Below are 20,026 nucleotides of genomic sequence, written 5' to 3'. Positions count from 1 at the left end.
TTTGTAACACCCTGTATACCCACCACTGTTGACATTTACAGCGAACAACTGTGACGTCTTGTAGATGCATTCCAAGAATAACGATCAGGCAGACTGCGTGAAGTGATGCTATTCCATGATAGCGCTCGCCCACATTCTGTTGGATTGTCAAAAACACTATATAGGAGTTGTCTAGGAAAGTCATTCCACGTCCACCTTATTCACCTGGTCTAGCGCCCTCAGATTTTCATCTTTCCTGCTCTCTATCAAACACGCTCTCTACCAAACACGCTCCGAACATTGCTCGACGAGTTCTTAGCCACAAGGACACTTGGTTTCTACAGTTGCAGAATTGAAAAGTTACCACAGAGTTGGCAGACTGTTGTAAGTAAGGAGAATATATTATTAATTATTAAAGTCACTGTTATGTGTTTTTTTATTAAACCTGAGGAAAAACGCTACGAACTTATGCACCAACTTAATATTACTTGCTGATTTGCCATAATAATCCTCATTATTGCCTTATATACTCACGTAATGTCTCGTTCCAAGTATAAATGACTCATTTAAATTTACGGACGACCATTCCGGTGTAGGATTACATTTCCTACCGGCATAAACCAGAAAAGTAATCATATAAAAGAAATTTTAAAAAATGACAATATCTCCTTGTAACTGACTAGACCGTCAAAGTTGAACGATAAAAGAAAACCGGAACACTCCTTCACTACGTGACCCATTTATCAAATTTGTGTCGTTGTCTCGAGAAACAGAGAGTTAATAAGAATGTACGTATGCGAATGAGTGTACTTGGGTGTATTTGTCTATTTTATATGTATGTTCTGTGTGTTTGTGTGTGTGTGTGTGTGTGTGTGTGAGAGAGAGAGAGAGAGAGAGAGAGAGAGAGAGAGAGAGAGAGAGACAGAGAGGGAGGGAGGGATCCAGGGTGGGAGGATGAGAGAATGAATGAGACGGGGGTGGAGAGTTAGTATTTCTCGAGCTCTTAACATTTCTTTTGTCCATATTTTCTAGATTTTCCTGGTTGCTGTCATCGTGAAAGTTGTTCTAGCAGCACCGCAGTTTAATCCAAGGGACGCTCCTATTGTCGTGTTGGAGAATGACTTCAATGGAGTTGAACCGTGGCACTGGAGGTATGTCATTTAAGTGCTCTGCCACAACCACACGGTCTCACACTTAACTCTGATATACATACATAATCGTTTTACTACGACTGTTTATTAAAAAAAAGCCAAATTCGGGTACGAGTACCACTCTGAGGGTTCCGTATAAACATAGTTATATATGCAGATAGTTCACGAACTACAGGAATCAACAATTTCAACAGTTTTTGCCTGTTATCGATATTGATACTGAAAAGATACAGGTCCTGAGCATTCCAAGACTTTCGAGAAAGTTTTAATTTCAAGTTTAAGTTTAAACTTTTTCTACGCTTTGGCATTTGCTATTGTAATTCGTGAGAAAAGGTGGCTTTAACAGTCGGACAGACAGACAGCCGAAAAACAAACGGGGAAAATATATTCGTCCTTATCATCAAAATTTAGTTGAGATGAAGAGTCGGCTGACGTTTAAGAGATTAGTAAGGAAGAATCAATACGAAAACTAGTGGGATACGGAAGTACTGAGGGATGACTAGATATGCTTGAAGTTCTCTAAGGCTATATATGCAGCAATAAAGAATAGCTCAGTAGGTAGAACAGCTGAAGAGTAATGGACATCTCTAAGAAGGGCAATAATAAAAGTTGGAAGAAACACATAAGTACAAAGAAGGTAACTGCGAAGAAATCAGGGGTAAGAGGAGAAACACTTCAGGTGATCGGTGAAAGAAGACAGTAGAATAATGTCCAGGGAAATTCAGAAGTAAAGAAATAAAAGTCGCTGAGGAATGAAATAAATAGGAAGTGCAGGGAAGCTGAAACGAAATGGCTGGAGGAAACATGCGAAGATATCGAAAAAGAAATTATTACAGGAAGAACAGATTCAGCTTACAGGAAATTCAAAACAATCTTCAGTAAAACAGAAAGCAAGGGTTTCTACTGGGATTATAGAGATGTTTGGTGATTAGGGATACTGTTATTAAGCCCCATTATTGAGCAGAAGTTCTAAGCATATATTTGGTCCTCATCTTAGCCTTATTGTAAACTCTTTTAGCAAAACTGGATTGTCAATTTTTTTGGAGTTTAACTTCTTTTTTTAATGTAGATTATTTCCTGGTAACAAATATTTAAATGTTAAATGCAACATAACATTTTCCTGAATTCCTTTTAATAATAGTTCAGGATGTATTTTGTAAACATAACCGATACTGATTATGGTACCTATCTTCACGAGATGTGTAAGGGTAGATATTTTTTGATTTTATAAGTGATAAACATCTGACCAGCAACTCACTGAACAGTACAGGTTGTATGCAATTTTTAATTTTTCTACTTCATATCCAGTTCTTCTGTAAGATTTTATTTTGGGCAGCAATTCCTAGAGGATGTCTGTATTTTGTAAATAATAAAGAAAGAATGTAAACTGCAAAACATAAAAAAAATAGTCAAAAATAAATAAAAAATAAGGAAAAAAGGAAAAAAGAAAGGGAAAAATAACTAAATGAAAACATGTAATAATCTGCTGCATACAGAAGTCCCCCCCCCTCTTCACACACACACACACATTTTTCTTTGAGTATGTGGAATTAAAAGTGCCATAAAATTTTTATCTATATGCTCATTAGGACTGCAGTTACTGTCATAGTATAATTTGGTGTAAGATACTCTGTGAGGCTATTATTCACACTGTAGATGTAATTTAACTACGTTTTGTAAGATACAAAATTCGCCAATGTGGCTTTATCTGATGTCAATAAACGGCTTTCTATGATTTTCAGCCGCTCTCGATTCTGCAGTTATGATGTATTTCGGATTAGGAAAGTTTCTAGGGAAATTTACGTATATATTATAATTGTACACTTGTAGTTTCATTGTTTAGCTGCTTATTGTATAATGTTCTCATGTAACCAAATACTAAATTGTATCTCCAGTTCAGTTGATACTGCTATTGCTGGCATGTTCTGTAGTTTTTATCTTTGACATGTTGTGGTTTTTGACTATATCCTTGAATGTGTTTCCTGATTACACCAGTCAGTGTGCGAATGGTAGTCGTTGTGAACTTAGCTTCTTTATGGAATCTAATGTGCACAGCTATTATTGTATTGTACTACTGTCGTGGGCTTAAAAGAGCAAATTTCTTGTATTATGGTATAACTTTCCAGCTGTTCATGCCAGTTGGTAATACATTATTTAGCCTTCTATTTGCCTGTAAATAGTGTAGTCTTATTGATTTGATTTATCAGTTTTAGGCTTATGCTTGATAATATTCTTTGATCGAAACTAGTAGCGAATCGCATTGTGCAAGATAAAGGACAGCTGAAGGTTCACCACGAACTTTAACAATTGTTAGGTGGCTGATTATCCCCACCTAAAGGATACATAAATGACAATATCTCACATATTCACTTTTACAGGCTCAATGATTCTAATCTACAGAATATTGGTCGTCAAGAGAGATTTCACAGATTATTAGATTGCAATGAACAATAGCTGCTACCGGCTACAAACATATTCATTAACATTCTTCTACAAATCATTTTTAGAGAGGTGTTTCAGCACCGAGAGATAAATATCTTACTGCTCTTCCGAATTACTGAGCCATAGGTAATTTTATCGCTACTTTTTCTTTACAGTTACCTGCTTCATATTTCGTATTTGTTAAGCCAAAGCTTTAGTCGTGTAATGAGCAGGACTGTGAAGTCATATTAATATGCTTATCTTAGGTACGGTGATAGTATTAAAATCGGTTGCCGGCATACATTCACTACTCGAGAAGGGCATGGGGTGTTTCTTATATAGAAATAGATGAGCAGTTTCGTTTGACTTCTAAAGGACAGTGAACACAGATGTCAAAATAAAATATGGGACGTTGGTGCAGTGTCTACACCAACATCTGTCCTTCCATTCCCAGTGATTCTGTTGTAACGAAAAATTTCCCAAGGTCGAAAGAAAGGAAGTATAGTTTAACTCCACGTCGAATACAAGATCACACGATTATTGAGGTCGGAGCACAGACTCTGTTTAGACAAAGGCAGAAAGCAGTACTGGTCATATTCTTTTCGAAGGAAACCATCGAAACCTAAATGTAAGTGGTGGGTTACAGATCTGATCTTCGCACATACAGAACACGAAACCGTCGCCATAACTAGTACCAAATTGCGTTGGTTCGACGGAACCAGCAACCTTCAGGTTCTCTTACTACCTTCTTTCGTCAACCACCTGAAGTATTTATTATTACCCGAGAATTCTTCGTATTTGCTTCTTTGCACCTATATCTAACTGTCCTATTTTAGAGATGACCATTTCTCTTCAGCTTAACTGAATACGATGGCATCCATTATCGCAGTATTTGCAGCCTCAGAGAAGTACACCGTCGTTCCTCAGTAGTTCATTATCCGAATTAGTACTTACTGATTCTTCCTGAAGACTCTCTTAAATTTCCGTCCACTCTTTAGCATTAAAAATTGTGTATATCTGCTGCTGGGTATCTGATTTCGGAATGTGTGTCTCGTCATGATGCAGTTCTCCACGTGTTTCCTAAGTAAACCGAGTCTTCTTGTAATATTTGAAAAAAGTATTTATTAATAAACAGTTAAGAAATATTCCTATCGTAGCACCAAAAATGGGAATATTCCCCTGCTTAAAAAACGCTGACCTGAAGTGGGATATGAGCTGGCTCATTCTACCTTCCACAGCAGCTTTAAAAATTTTCCAAATAAACTTTGACATGCGAACATATTCGTGCTGTTTTTAACATGCAATTCACCTCTCTTTCCTACAAGCTCCTTTCACTATTCCGTCGCCATAAGTCACTCATACCCATCCCCTCCAACTTGTCCGTTCTTATGCATACAGCCAAACTCATTGCAGTTACCTCTTTGTGTCTGTCTCACTGTCACTGTCCCCCGTCTCACAGCCACAGTCCCCTTCGTTCTGTCCCACTATTACTGCCTCCTCTTTCTGTCACAGTCTCCCCTTTGCTCTCTCTTACTGCTACTACCTCATTCATTCCTTCCCATTATTGCTGTGACTTCTCACTGTCACTACATTTCTCTTCCTCGTTATCATTGACTCTTACGTCTCATTGTCACTGGCTCTCACCCAGTTCCCCTTCCTACTCCTTTTTATTCCTATCCCATTGGCACTGTTTCCTCCACACTTTTCCTACCAGGGTTCTGTCAACTGTGTTCCACGGCCACTAAGTCACTCTCTTTCTCTTCCATTGTCATTGTCTCTTTCGCTCTTCCTATACCATAACCACTGTCTACTATCTTCCAGTATGTATTTCTTTTCCGTCTCTTAGCGCAACCACTGTCACCTTCTCTCTCAGCATAGAAAAGCGCGAATACGTTTGGGTGCCAAATTTTTTCGGAAAACTTTTAAAGTTGCCGAGAAAGTGAGAATGAGGCAATTAGGACCCCAATCTTCAATCATAATCTTTTAAACAGCGGCGTATTCCTCTTTTTGTGCTCCAGTAGGGGCATTTTTTCTGATGGTTCGCGTCTCTTACCTGACACAGTCGGACATGTCACTCATACGAAAAGAACATGGGCCAGAAAAATTTTGATAGTTACACAGGACTTACGTGATTCTGAAACATCGTAAAACTAATTTTACACCTCGAGACCATATTTTATGTCGACAAAAATTTTTCATGTGCTTCAGTACTACAACAAGAGGTTTTTAGAATCCTGATGATAACGGGAACACTTTACAGCAATATTTCTTGTACAAGTAAGATAAATTTGAGCCTCCGTACCTCTGAATGGATAAAGATATCAAAAAAATTTCAAGATTGTTCGAGACCTGGATCTTCGGAATAGATCGTAAAAATTATAGCACACTGCTGTGAATAGCCTTCTTGGAATCCGTGGCTCGATTTTGTAACCCAAATATCATGTTATTGGGGTGTTTCTCGGTAACGGATAAAGATGTTTGAAAACGCGAAGAAGGCTGTTTCAGCTGAATGCCAATAGAATATGCCGCTAAAATTTGAACAATATGTTGCTAGTGAAAATTATAGTGAAAAATATGGTGGAATCGCTTTTTTCGAGTTTTCTTAGAAATCGCCCATGAACTGAATGCTGCCTCCAGAATCCCCAGAAAGCACAGAACCGTATACCACATCTAATGAAAAAAGAACCAACCAATTTGCTCTGTTTATCTATGCTGGAAAGAGCATGTAATATTCAAACTTTGCCCTATAGTGCAGTATAGTTACAGTAATACGATCCTCCTATTGCGGATAGAAATAGACCCCAGCTCAAGGGATAGCCAAAACACTTCACCCGAACTTTCCATCGCCAACAAGGCCCCGGAAAAAACTCTTTCTATGCTCGGCGTTTTGGAACGTATTGGTACCTCATGCTCTCGCAATCTTACCGATTAGCTAAAATTTATACAGAACTCAAGGAGGTGTTCTTCATTCTTATTGCTCTTACCGATAGCATATTTCCCAGGTTCGATTCCCGGCGGGGTCAGGGATTTTCTCTGCCTCGTGATGAATGGGTGTTGTGTGATGTCCTTAGGTTAGTTAGGTTTAAGTAGTTCTAAGTTCTAGGGGACTGATGACCATAGGTTTTAAGTCCCGTGGTGCTCAGAGCCATTTGAACCATTTTTTGATAGCATATTCTTTCGTATATCTTTTTTTTTTTCTTTTGCCTTCCCCCACTGCAAAATTCTTCTAGTTCTTTTTCCTCCTCTCGTAATCCAACAATGGAGCCCACATGCTGTCGAAAAGACGTCTTCAGTTCCTGCCCCTCCTTCAGCGTTCCTATGCCCCTTATTACTCGTTTTTTCGTTTTCCAAACTGAGTTATCCATTCAATGTATTCATATACTCTTAACTCTTCATAGTCTGTTTTTGACGTCAAAATGTATACCCTAACTACTGATAAAATATATGTTATTGTTGTTACGTTGGTTTTCTGCCTGAGAATATTCTGTAACTGAACTGTTCTCACCAATTCACTCTCTGCCCTAGATTCATATTCATAAATAGTCCCACTCCCTTTTTACTCAGAGATTTATGCATGCCGTACTTCCTGTTCTAACATTTATGCAAATATTGCAACTTATCTGACAACAAATACTTTAGCAACATTTTGCTTTTGTAAATTACCATCATTGTATAGAAACATCCGTATGGGTATGTGTGTGAAGATTTAAACAGTATGCATCTTCAGAGTTTAAGAAAGTGTTGAATCTTGATCACCATTACTTAGAAGCAAGGACATTTCGAAAAGTAGTCGAAATGTTACGAAATACAAAAATATTAACCATGTAAGTACAGCAAAACTAACGCATTTTATCACAGAAAATTTTCTATGTAGTTTTAATTCGAACTTATGCCCAGTTATAGTAAAGTAGTTCTGTTCGTTAGAACCTTTTTTTATATGTAGAACCACCACCGCAGTGAACTTCCGCCATGACGAAAATCAACCAACATGGCATGTTCAGCACAAGCTAAATGTAGTTTTAGACGTGGGACCTGTCGGCTAGAAAGGAGTAACTGAGCTATTGGTTTAATCACTATCATCAGTAACAGTGGCTGGTTGCAATTTAACGCGTATTTTTCACAGCCACTACCTGTCCAAATCAGTTTTCAACAATAACATATCAACAGTACTCTCAGATTTTAATCAGACTTTTGTCTTATTTCATGACCTTCACGTAAGAGTACGGAACAACACGCTCACTCGTCAGTCCCATGTCTAGTGACTCGTGTATTGCTTCACAGCCGCTCTGCGGCTGACATGGCCCGGTGGTTGACCGAAGCAGTGCGGCACCTCGACCTACATTTGCACTCTGGTTGAGTGAATACTAGCCGCAAAGGTCTCAACGCGCTATTAGATACGTCATTAAGTAGCATCGAATTATGCTTCTGTGTAAGGCTAACCATAGTTGGTAAAATACAAAAAACTAGTAAAAATAGTGAATACTCAATAGAAACCATCTTCAGGACCCTCCTAAAAGCTAGTAATTTGCTTTACCTGCATGAAAGCCTACATACCGGGTGATCAAAAAGTCAGTATAAATTTGAAAACTTAATAAACCACGGAATAATGTAGACAGAGAGGTAAAAATTGACACACATGCTAGCAATGACGTGGGGTTTTAATAGAACCACCCCATATTGCTAGACGCGTGAAAGATTTCTTGCGCGTGTCGTTTGGTGATGATAGTGTGCTCAGCCAACACTTTCGTCATGCTTGGCCTCCCAGGTCCCCAGACCTCAGTCCGTGCGATTATTGGCTTTGGGGTTACCTGAAGTCGCAAGTGTATCGTGATCGACCGACATCTCTACGGATGCTGAAAGACAACATCCGACGCCAATGCCTCACCATAACTCCGGACATTCTTTGCAGTGCTGTTCACAACATTATTCCTCGACTACAGCTATTGTTCAGGAATGATGGTTCACATATTGAGCATTTCCTGTAAAGAACAACATCTTTGCTTTGTCTTACTTTGTTATGCTAATTATTGCTATTCTGATCAGATCTCTATCTACATTATTCCGTGATTTATTCAGTTTTCAAATTTATACTGACTTTTTGAGCACCCGGTATATCTAGGATGTCATTTGAGGATAAAAGCTTTGTTTTGTCATGTTCTCGTTGTGAGAAACGAAGACTAGGACTTAACGTGCCGTCGAAGATGAGGTAATTAGAGACGGAGCAGAAACTACGATTGGCGAAGTATAGCGGAGGAAATCGCCCGGACCCTTTCAAAAGAACTATTCTGTCATCTGCCTGAAGTGATTTAGAGAAATGATGCATAAAACTAAATCTGCATGCCCATACGTGGATTTGAACTGCTAGCCTCACAAATACGAGTCTCTCACCATTGCATCACATCTGCTTGTGTGTGTGGTGTGTGTGTGTGAGTATGTGTGTGTGTGTGTGTGTGTGTGTGTGTGTGTGTGTGTGTGTGCGTGGGTGGGTGGGTGATCTGGTTGGGGGTGGGAGGGCAGGATTTCCATCTCCTCTCACAGTCCATCTATTCGCTCTCTTTTCTTGCTTCTTCGGCTAGCTTCTTGACGTTAATTCTTTATGGTTATTTTTGCTTTATATTATAAAAAACATTAACTGTGTTTCTTAAAATTACACCCCTGTTGTTGATGAAACAGCGTTGATCCGAATGTAAATTAATCTGCTTGCAACTGGAAGCATCCTCTTCCGTAACATCTCTCTGTAGTTTCCGTTGTCAGCAAACTATAGCGTTTCGATGAAGTTTACGAAGTCTTACTGCCGGAACACCATTGTTCATTGTCGTACCTGTTCTGAGACACGTAAGGTCATCTGTCTACGTAGCAGACGGTGCTTCTAATTGTATCAGTTATTACGGCTCTTCCAGTTCCATTTCGTAGTCATATCGAGAAAATCTCTGTCTTCATTATATTATAATCTATCTGATACCTTCTAGTATCTCCAGGATTCTTACATGTATACTCTCTTTCAAATTCTAAAGGTGGCAGGGTCAAAACACAGGTAGCGAAAGGCTATTTACAATTTGTACAGAAACCAGATGGCAGTTGTAAGAGTCGAGGGGCATGAAAGGGAAGCAGCGGTTGGGAAGGGAGTGAGACAGGGTTGTAACCTCTCCCCGATATCATTCAATCTGTATATTGAGCAAGCAGTAAAGGAAACAAAAGAAAATTTCGGAGTATGTATTAAAAACCATGGAGAAGAAATAGAAAAGTTGAGCTTCTCCGATGACATAGTAATTCTGTCAGAGAGAGCAAAGGACTTGGAAGAGCAGTTGAACGGAATGGACAGTGTCTTGAAAGGAGGATATAAGATGAACATCAACAAAAGCAAAACGAGGATAACGGAATGTTGTCGAATTAAGTCGGGTGATGCTGAGGGAATTAGATTGGGAAATGAGACACTTAAAGGAGTTTTGCTATATGGAGAGTACAATAACTGATGATGGTCGAAGTAGAGAGGATATAAAATGTAGACTGACAATGGCAAGGAAAGCGTTTCTGAAGAAGAGAGTATAGGTTTAAGTGTCAGGAAGTCGTTTCTGAAAGTATTTGTATGGAGTGTAGCCATGTTTGGAAATGAAACATGGACGATAAATGGTTTGGACAAGAAGAGAATAGAAGCTTTCCAAATGTGGTGCTACAGAAGAATGCTGAAGATTAGATGGGTAGATCATATAACTAATGAGGAGGTATTGAATAGAATTGGGGAGAAGAGGAGTTTGTGGCACAACATGACAAGAAGAAGGGACCGGTTAGTAGGACATGTTCTGAGGCATCAAGGAATCACAAACTTAGCATTGAATGGCAGCGCGGAGTGTATAAATCGTAGAGGTAGACCAAGAGATGAATATACTAAGCAATTCAGAAGGATGTAGGTTGCAGTAAGTACTGGAAGATGAAGAAGCTTGCACAGGATAGGGTAGCATGGAGAGCTGCATCAAACCAGTCTCAGGACTGAAGACCACAACAACAACAACAACAACAACAACATGGAGAAAAGGGATAATGATAAATTCAGAACCCCCGTGCGTGCTGTAATTACTCCACTCCTGTAGTCGAAATCCTTATGTGACTTGTAGTATATCCCTAGGTTCTTCATTTAAAGCTACTCGTTGATGTTTAGTAAACAGGTCTCCTAGAGATAGTTTATTTCTCTCTTCAAGCTTACCACTCTCTCATCCATCAAACAAACTGTGACCATTCGTGCTGTCCTTTGTATATGTTCAATATCCCCTGTTAGACATACTTGATATGGTTCCTACACAAATTCTAGACTAGGTTTACAATTGTTTTGTAAGCAGTCTCCTTTGTAGACATTGCATTCTACCAATGAACAGAAGTTAGCTACCTGCATTTTCTACGAATAAACCTTCCAGTTCACATCCCTAAAAATTATTAGTCCCATGTATTTTTATGAGCTGACCTACTCCATCGGTCACTCACTGTTATTACAGTCATAGGATACGTTGCCTCGCCTTGTAAAGTGCACAGTTTTTCCATTTCTGATCAATTAAAACAAGTTGCCGAATTTTAAAAAAACTCAGCAATCTTATCAACATCCATTGAATATTTGTTCAGTTCTCTCAGACTGTAAGTCATTATAAAAACACGCTGAGATTTGTATTAAATAATTAAAATGCAGCATGAATCATAAGGCTCTCAGCAAGCTTGAAAGTATATCAATACGTGTCAACAGCTCTTCAGCCAAAGTAACTTGCTGCCGTCTCCATACCAATACGTTGTCAATCCAACGAAAAACTTCGCTTAATACCCCATAAGAACGTTCTGTCAATAAGTATTTGCGTGCTACTGAGTGAGATGCTTTTTGAAAGTCAAAACGTACTCCATCTTTCTGACTTTCAGGATGTCATGCGAGAAATGTGGGAGTTTTCAGACGAACGAGTGCCTGCCGGAGTGGCCGTGCGGTTCTAGGCGCTACAATCTGTAGCCGAGCGACCGCTACGGTCGCAGGTTCGAATCCTGCCTCGGGCATGGATGTGTGTGATGTCCTTAGGTTAGTTAGGTTTAATTAGTTCTAAGTTCTAGGCGACTGATGACCTCAGAAGTTAAGTCGCATAGTGCTCAGAGCCATTTGATTTGAACCAGACGAACGATATTTTCGGAATCCATGCCGATTAGCATGGAGAACCCTATTCTGTTCGTGATAACTCATTATGTTTCAGGTCAGAATATGTTCTAATATTCTACAACAAACTGATGTCATTGATACTTGACAGTATTTTTGTGGATCTCTTCTGCTGCCCTTCTTGTAGACGAATATGATCTGCGCTCTCTTCCAACTACGGAATACAATCAAACTGAAGGTGTTCAGAGTGCTGCATTGTGTACACGTTCATTAACCAGTAAGTTCGCGGAGAATGCTGAAGAAATAATGGTTCTACTTTCTACCACCAGGAGCAAATTTGACGCTGTCAGCAGTCAGGATGTCATGTGGGTGCAACAAAAGGGGAGGAACGATCAAACACATGTTAACGTGGTTCAGGGACGTTTAGTATTATACGGTTACAAGTTACAACATGTGTTCTGTTTGGTTTCCCGACTCAGCAACGTGCTGCGTCCATAACACGGCATAGTCGATAGCTGCTCGCAGCACGGCCACTGTCATTAGAGTGACAGGTCTTCGTATCAGGAAATGTCCAAGTACATTCTTGATGGACAAATATCCCCACAACCAGAAGTCTCTTGGATTTAAGTCGGGGGATCTAAGGCCACGCTTCTTGAAATTGCCTAGAGATGATGCAGTCGTTACCGAAGATTGCCCAAAGCAAATTTTTCATGTGGCAAACGGCATGTGGTGTCGCCCAATTTTGCATGAAAATAGTGTGTGGACGCAGTTACGTTCCTGAAAATCTGGAATCACATGTTGCACAAGGACGTCATTACGACGTGCAGATTTCACTGTACTTCTAACAGGAGCGCGAGGGGTCATTTCCTAGAAGAGGAACAGATCGAAAATTAAAGAATTTGTGAAACCACACAAAGCTGAGTGAAGTTGATGTTCCTGCACGGCATGTGGCGGCATAGAACCTCATATGCGACTGCTCCGTGCAGAGTGAAACGAGCCTCATCTAGCCTATCTTGGGGCTTCATTTGGTTCACGTTCTGAAAGTTGTATGGATATCAATATAAAATGCGCCGCAAAATCTTTGATCTTGCCCGCGAAAGGCAAAGGTCCCGAGCTCGAGTCTCGGTCCGGCACACAGTTTTAATCTGCCAGGAAGTAACAATCTTTGAGCTGTTTGACAGGGGAGAGACAATTCCCGTGACACAGCTCAATCACTGGTTGCAGAATCTGAGGCATATACTGAACAGCCAACTATAGCTACAGCAAATGCCTCAACAACTGACACGGAAAGGGGCCGCCTACCTTTCCCTATTGCATTACCTAATTTACCTGTTTCTCCAAATTTCTTGATCATATTCTTTAGTCCGTTTATTGACATGGGGCCTCTTCTCAGTTGTTTCTGAAAGCGACATTTCCGCTGTTCGGCACAGCTATAGGAGCCATGCTGACAAAACAACTTTACCAGAATCGCACGGTCTTTCTTCTCAATGCAGTTGCGTTTCGTACGGAAAGCTGTAACCATTTTAACCCTCTACACCAACAGTAACTTCACTATAGAGATTAATACGTGTCGACAACCGACAAACAGCATACTGACGCCAAAGTAGGCAAATTCAACATTCTGGCTGCTTACAGCGCCGTACTTCCACCTGGTGCTAGATAGTGGAAATGTGTTTTATTTTTTTGAGTAGCGTCTGAGAGCGCACCGATTAATGAACACACCTGCGACAAATCACCTTCCTGCAACGTATACAGCCTGTGCTGTAGCACTAGGAACACTGTCAATTTAATTATAATACACCGACAACTGTCATGGTTTTTGCTCTAGGATTCTACGGTACATTACCGTTAAAAGACGGTCTAACTCAGCCGCGTGCTCGATATAGAGACTGATACCGATTCCGTAGGTCCCTGGAGCTGTGTTCAATTTTAGAAATATGACCTGTTTCCAGAGATCACAGATATCCATATCACTCATCTTTGAAGTGATGCGACAGTTAAATTGGCGCTATACGGTTAGATTTTCCTTTGTAAAAGGGACATTTAGAGACGGATTTCAATGTATCTCCTTTTGCTGCATTACATTAAATTTTAGATCCCTTCTCGTCCATGAAAGTGCGGGCGCTAACTTTCGTACCACTAACAGTCTTTATATTCGAACAAAATTTCTTTGGATATTATGAGAGGTCTTTCGCTAGTGTTCTGCTAAGGCAGTCGTTGAAGGCTTCAGCATCGAAATCTTGACAGTCAAACTCGTTCCTGTCAGTATCTCTATACATAGCCCTTTACTTTATTTTATACCTATTGTACAGTATCTTATGTTTATTTAGAAGTTTCTGACATTATACTATGGAGGATCCCTCCCATCCCGATTTGTTCTACTAGGTACATATCTGTCGCATACATGGGCAACTATTCTGTTACACTTGATTCACAGTTCTTCTAGACGCTCCTGTCCATAGCTAAATATTTCACCTTACCAGAGTAGCACAATCTATAAGATAATATATTTATTTTCGATAACCAGTTTCAATCAGTGCAGGTCATCTTCAAAACTTAAAATTAATGTTAATCTTAAAATTAAACTGTCGAACGAAACAACACGAAAGTTACTACTGCCAGAGAAGTTGCTGTCAGCTCAGAATGTCCCAGAAAATCAACGAGGTATAATGGGTGTGACTGACTATATCATATCACTATCAGTGGTAAGATGCCATTATTCGTGCCTGTCGGCGCATCACAACTCGGCAATTCGCTCTACAGTTGTCGCTCAGCTTTGGAAGTTCCTCTGCAATGATCGAGACTCTCGGATATTCAAAGTGGTGCTCACGATGGGCTCCACGAATACTCACCGCGGACCACAAGATTAAAAGAAAGGGCATTTCATCTTAATTGTTGGAGCTTAAAGATTCTCTAAGTGGACACGCTTTGAAGATGACGAGAGTGTCTGTCATGCAGTTAAAACATGGATACGGCTGCAGGACAAGAGCTTTTACCAGCAGGGAATACAGGCTCTTCCACATCGTTGGCGTAAGGCCATAGAAATTGATGGAAACTACGTAGAAAAATAGGACATGGAAAAGACATGTTGATGTATATTGTCACCGAATCCTGACTCTTAACAACAAATATGTTCAGAGAAAAAAACTGGGGCAAAAGTAATTCTGGCCTCCATTTCTATATTTTGTAGCTCCGTTAAATTGTTAAATTGGGTAAAATAACGACTAGCATTTGATAATTAGTCTTTAGTATGAACACTGGTGTACGTTGTACTCACACATACCTTGAACTGAATGGTCAGTGTGCAGTTGCCTTGTGTTTTCATTTGTTTACTCTCATCTCCAGAAAGCTGGTGAGTTACGTCACTATGTACTATTACAGTAGAGTCGAAGTCAGTTTTTTGTAATGTTTTTAAAAATGTCATGTTTACGTGAGTAGTACAATGTGATAGACACGTATCTGAAAAATTCTTGATAAGAGGAAGTGGACTACCGCATAAGAAATAGAGGTTGCTACTTAAAGAGACGCACAGCTGTTCATGTCTTCGTAACTAACAAAGGTACCAGAAAGGCAAAAATGTTGTTTAATGTCCCCCTAGTAAGTACATAATATTTGCTTGAAACATTGATTATTTTCCTTCGGGACGAAATGTTATTAAAATAATGATTTATTTTCATGAAAACAATGTATTCAATTCTTGAAGACTGTGTCTACATCTATATCTACATCCATACTCTGCAAGCCACCTGACAGTGTATGGCGGAGGGTACCTTGAGTACCTCTGTCGGTTCTCCTTTCTATTCCAGTCTCGTATATTTCGTGGAAAGAAGGATTGTTGGTATGCCTCTGTGTGGGCTCTAATCCTTCTGATTTTATCCTCACGGTCTCTTCGCGAGGAGGGACTAATATACTGCTTGACTCCTCGGGGAAGGTATGTTCTCGAAACTTCAACAAAAGCCCGTACCGAGGTACTGATCGTCTCTCCTGCAGAGTCTTCCACTGGAGTTTATCTCATCTACGTAACGCTTTCGCGATTACTAAATGATCCTGTAACGAAGCGCGCTGCTCTCCGTTGGATCTTCTCTATCTCTTCTATCAACCCCATCTGGTACGGATCCCACACTAGTGAGCAATATCCAAGTAGTGGGCGAACAAGTGTACTGTAACCTACTTCCTTTGTTTTCGGATTGGATATCCTTAGGATTCTTCCAATGAATCTCAGTCTGGCATCTGCTTTAGCGACGATCAACTTTATATGATCATTCCATTTAATCACTCCTAATGCCTGCTCCCAGATAATTTATGGAATTAACTGCTTCCAGTTGCTGACCTGCTATATTGTAGCTAAATAATAAAGGATCTTTCTTTCTAAGTATTCGCAGCAGATTACACTTGTCTAGACTGAGATTCAGTTGCCCTTCCCTGCACCATGCGTCAATTCGCTCCAGATCCTCCTGCATTTCAGTACAATTTTCCATTGTTACAACCTCTCGATATACCATAGCATCATCCGCAAAAAGCCTCAGTGAACTTCCGATGTTATCCACAAACTCATTTATGTATATTGTGAATAGCAACGGTCCTATGACACTTCCCTGCGGCACACCTGAAATCACTCTTACTTCATAAGACTTCGCTCTATTGAGAATGACATGCTGCGTTCTGTTATCTAGGATCTCTTCAATTCAATCCCAGAATTGGTCTGATAGTACATATGCTCTTACTTTGTTCATTAAACGACTGTGGGGAATTGTATCGAACGCCTTGCGGAAGTCAAGAAACACGGCATCTAAATGGGAACCCGTGTCTATGGCCCTCTGAGTCTCGTGGACGAATAGCGCGAGCTGGGTTTCACACGATCGTCTTTTTCGAAACCCATGCTGATTCCTACAGAGCAGATTTCTAGTCTCCAGAAAAGTCATTATACTCGAACATAATACGTGTTCCAAAATTCTACAGCTGATCGACGTTACAGATATAGGTCTATAGTTCTGCACATCTGTTCGACGTCCCTTCTTGAAAACGGGGATGACCTGTACCCTTTTCCAATCCTTTGGAACGCTACGCTCTTCTAGAGACCTACGGTACACCGCTGCAAGAAGGGGGGCGAGTTCCTTCGCGTACTCTGTGTGAAATCGAACTGGTATCCCATCAGTTTCAGCGGCCTTTCCTCTTTTGAGCGATTTTAATTGTTCCTCTATGCCTCTGTCGTCTATTTCGATATCTACCATTTTGTCATCTGTGCGACAATCTAGAGAAGGAACTACAGTGCAGTCTTCCTCTGTGAAAAGACATTTGCAAAAAGACATTTAGTATTTCGGCCTTTAGTCTGTCATCCTCTGTTTCAGTACCATTTTGGTCACAGAGTGTCTGGACATTTTGTTTTGAGCCACCTACCGCTTTGACATAAGACCAAAATTTCTTAGGCTTTTCTGCCAAGTCAGTACATAGAACTTTACTTTCGATTTCATTGAACGCCTCTCGCATAGCCCTCCTCACACTACATTTCGCTTCGAGTAATTTTTGTTTGTTTGCTAGGCTTTGGCTATATTTATGTTTGCTGTGAAGTTCCCTTTGCTTCCGCAGCAGTTTTCTAACAGTTGTTGTACCACGGTGTCTCTTTTCCATCTCTAACGATCTTGCTTGGCACATACTCATCTAATGCATATTGTACGATAGTTTTTAACTTTGTCCACTGATCCTCAACACTATCTGTACTTGAGACAACACTTTTATGTTGAGCCGTCAAGTACTCTGAAATCTGCATTTTGTCACTTTCGTTAAACAGAAAGATCTTCCTACCTTTTTTAATACCTCTATTTACAGGTGTATAAGAAGGAATACACATTCTTTCCTAGAAAACCGATCGTAAGACGTACGAGGAGGTGGGTGAGCTGTCGCATCGAAGAGATGGAATAGAGCCATCGACGAGAACCAACATCAAGCCTCTTGTCGACTAATTCAGGAGATGACGAAGTCCGGAGCATTGCTGAGACCATTGAAAGAAGCCCACGCGCTTCAATTCGTTGGCTAAGCCGTGATTCTCGAAATTGCACGACCTATGTCTGACGTACTCTTGGGTTACGCTTACAAAGGCGGCGTATCAAAAATGGTTCAAATGGCTCTGAGCACTATGGGACTCAACTGCTGAGGTCATTAGTCCCCTAGAATTTAGAACTAGTTAAACCTAACTAACCTAAGAACATCACAAACATCCATGCCCGAGGCAGTATTCGAACCTGCGACCGTAGCGGTCCTGTGGTTCCAGACTGCAGCGCCTTTAACCGCATGGCCACTTCGGCCGGCGCGGCGTATCGCGTCCAGGATATGCATCCCCTGGTGGACGAAATTAATGCACCCATAAGGAAAAGTGTTACGACATTTTGCAGGCCATGGAAAACGAAAACCTATTGGATGACATCATTTCTTTAGACGAAGCCAAATTTTACAAATGTGGTTTTGTTGCCAGACTCAGCCGCCAGATATGGGCCGGCAACAATACCCCTGAGGTGCAGGAATAGCGGAGAAACTCCCTGAAACTGAACGTATGGCTAGGTATGGCCAAGGCTAATATTAATGGAACAATCGTTTCTGCAAAGCAGACGATAACAAAGACATGTTACGTTGACGTGCTTGAGCTTTTCCTGTAACAGCGACTGGAGTTTTATAGATTTCTGAATTCTGTTGTGTACCAGCAAGATGAGCCACCTTTCATTTTGCTCTCATTGTTCGATATTATCTTAACCGCATGCAGCCTGGATGGTGGAACGGTAGAAGTTCATTGCGTAGATGGGCTTCTAGGTCGCTTGACTTTCCACACATTCCATGTGTACAAGATTCAAGTCAGTACCCTGCCATAGCTGCACGGCCTGATTGTGGAGGCAGGCAAGAGTATCACATCTGATGTGATCAGCTACCGAACGTATTGTGGTGGGCGTGAAAAAAATGGTTCAAATGGCTCTGAGCACTATGGGATTCAATATCTGGGGTCATCAGTCCCCTAGAACTTAGAACAAATTAAACCTAACTAACCTCAGGATACCACACACATCCATGCCCGAGACAGGATTCGAACCTGCGACCGTAGCTGTCACGCGGTTCCGGACTGAAGCGCCTAGAACCGCACGGCCACCGCGGCCGGCGGGCGTGAAAAGGTGATGTCTTTTTCGTTGACGTGCAGCTTGGCCACGTTGAACATTCGTGATTTCTTACGCTTCATATGTGCCATATGTGTGTGTGTGTGTGTGTGTGTGTGTGTGTGTGTGTTAAAAAGGTGTTTCATCAACACCCAGTATATGTGTTATCACAGATTGAATTCGTGGCCTTACCCCTACGGTAATTGGCGTCCTAACTCATACATTTACGAATGTGGTTGGTTGAAGTTGCTCCTGTCGTTTCCGAGCCACGCACCCACGTACACTGACAACCTTTCTGTGTATGTGTGTGTGTGTGTGTGTGTGTGTGTGTGTGTGTGTGGCACTATCCTCCGCAGTGATAATTTGTGGGTGTAATGCTTGCGCAGGTTCGAGACGGGCAACGGCATCCGGCAGGAGCAGTTCGGCACCGAGGGCGACGGCGTGCGCCTGCGGGGCAGCTTCTCGTGGCAGCCGCCAGACGCGGGCGGCGCCACCTACAGCGTCACCTACGAAGCCGACGAGAACGGCTACCGGCCCGTGGTCGCCTTCGGCAGCCGACCCGTCGCGGTGCGCCCCACACCGCTGCCACGTCCGACGAGACCAACACTCCAGCAAGCTATGTCGATCATTGGAAGTAATGCGGCACTTACACTGGTCGGCTGAGCGGCCAGTCACTTCATGTCACCGAATTATTCACGTGCCTGAATATCAAAACCAGTTTTTGAACCGACCCTTCAAATCACTCGAGAAAGTGTGCAACGCCTACCCCTGTCCCCTGGTACATTGCTGTTAACTTTTGGCAGCTAACAGCTCTTGTTTTCAGGAGATGTCACGGTCAGATTTATTTGTAATTTGTACAAATGCTTTAACCAATAACAAGATAGTTTCTTAAATTTATAACAGAGCTGCATTAATTAATTTTGTGTACTGACGTGTTCTTTAATTTTCCCTGTTTACATACCCTGTTATGTTTTAAATGGCAAAACTGCTATATTCTTGCGACAATACAACTCATCCTCAAGTATTTTGTAATGAAGGCAATTACACAAACTTGTTTTGAGGGACGTGCCTTCCAGCCAAAAATGTTAGATCAATGACAAAATTTTCCCAACATCATATGGCATCCCCAAGAATTTAATCTATTTATCGACACCCAGACTTGATAAATCCTCTGTCGAGAATCACACCTGTCTCAAAGAAACAACTTTACCGTTATAAAT

At 41.0% G+C, this 20,026-nt stretch overlaps 1 protein-coding gene across 1 annotated transcript in view; it reads left to right on the top strand.

Moving 5' to 3' along the window:
* Nucleotides 1–19,684, top strand: part of LOC124711533 (flexible cuticle protein 12-like) — a 29,282-nt gene extending 9,598 nt beyond the window's left edge. Inside the window, exons 2-3 of the mRNA XM_047241662.1 lie at nucleotides 1,012–1,130; nucleotides 19,193–19,684. Of these exons, the coding sequence (XP_047097618.1) occupies nucleotides 1,012–1,130; nucleotides 19,193–19,469 (396 nt within the window). The 3' untranslated portion in view covers nucleotides 19,470–19,684. The remainder of the gene's footprint in view (nucleotides 1–1,011; nucleotides 1,131–19,192) is intronic.
* The last annotated feature ends 342 nt before the right edge of the window (nucleotides 19,685–20,026 follow it).

This window comes from Schistocerca piceifrons, chromosome 8, assembly GCF_021461385.2.
Source record: "Schistocerca piceifrons isolate TAMUIC-IGC-003096 chromosome 8, iqSchPice1.1, whole genome shotgun sequence".
Classification (NCBI taxonomy): Eukaryota; Metazoa; Arthropoda; class Insecta; order Orthoptera; family Acrididae; genus Schistocerca; species Schistocerca piceifrons.
Note: the sequence above shows the minus strand (reverse complement) of the source record. Positions and strands in the feature narration are given on the sequence as shown.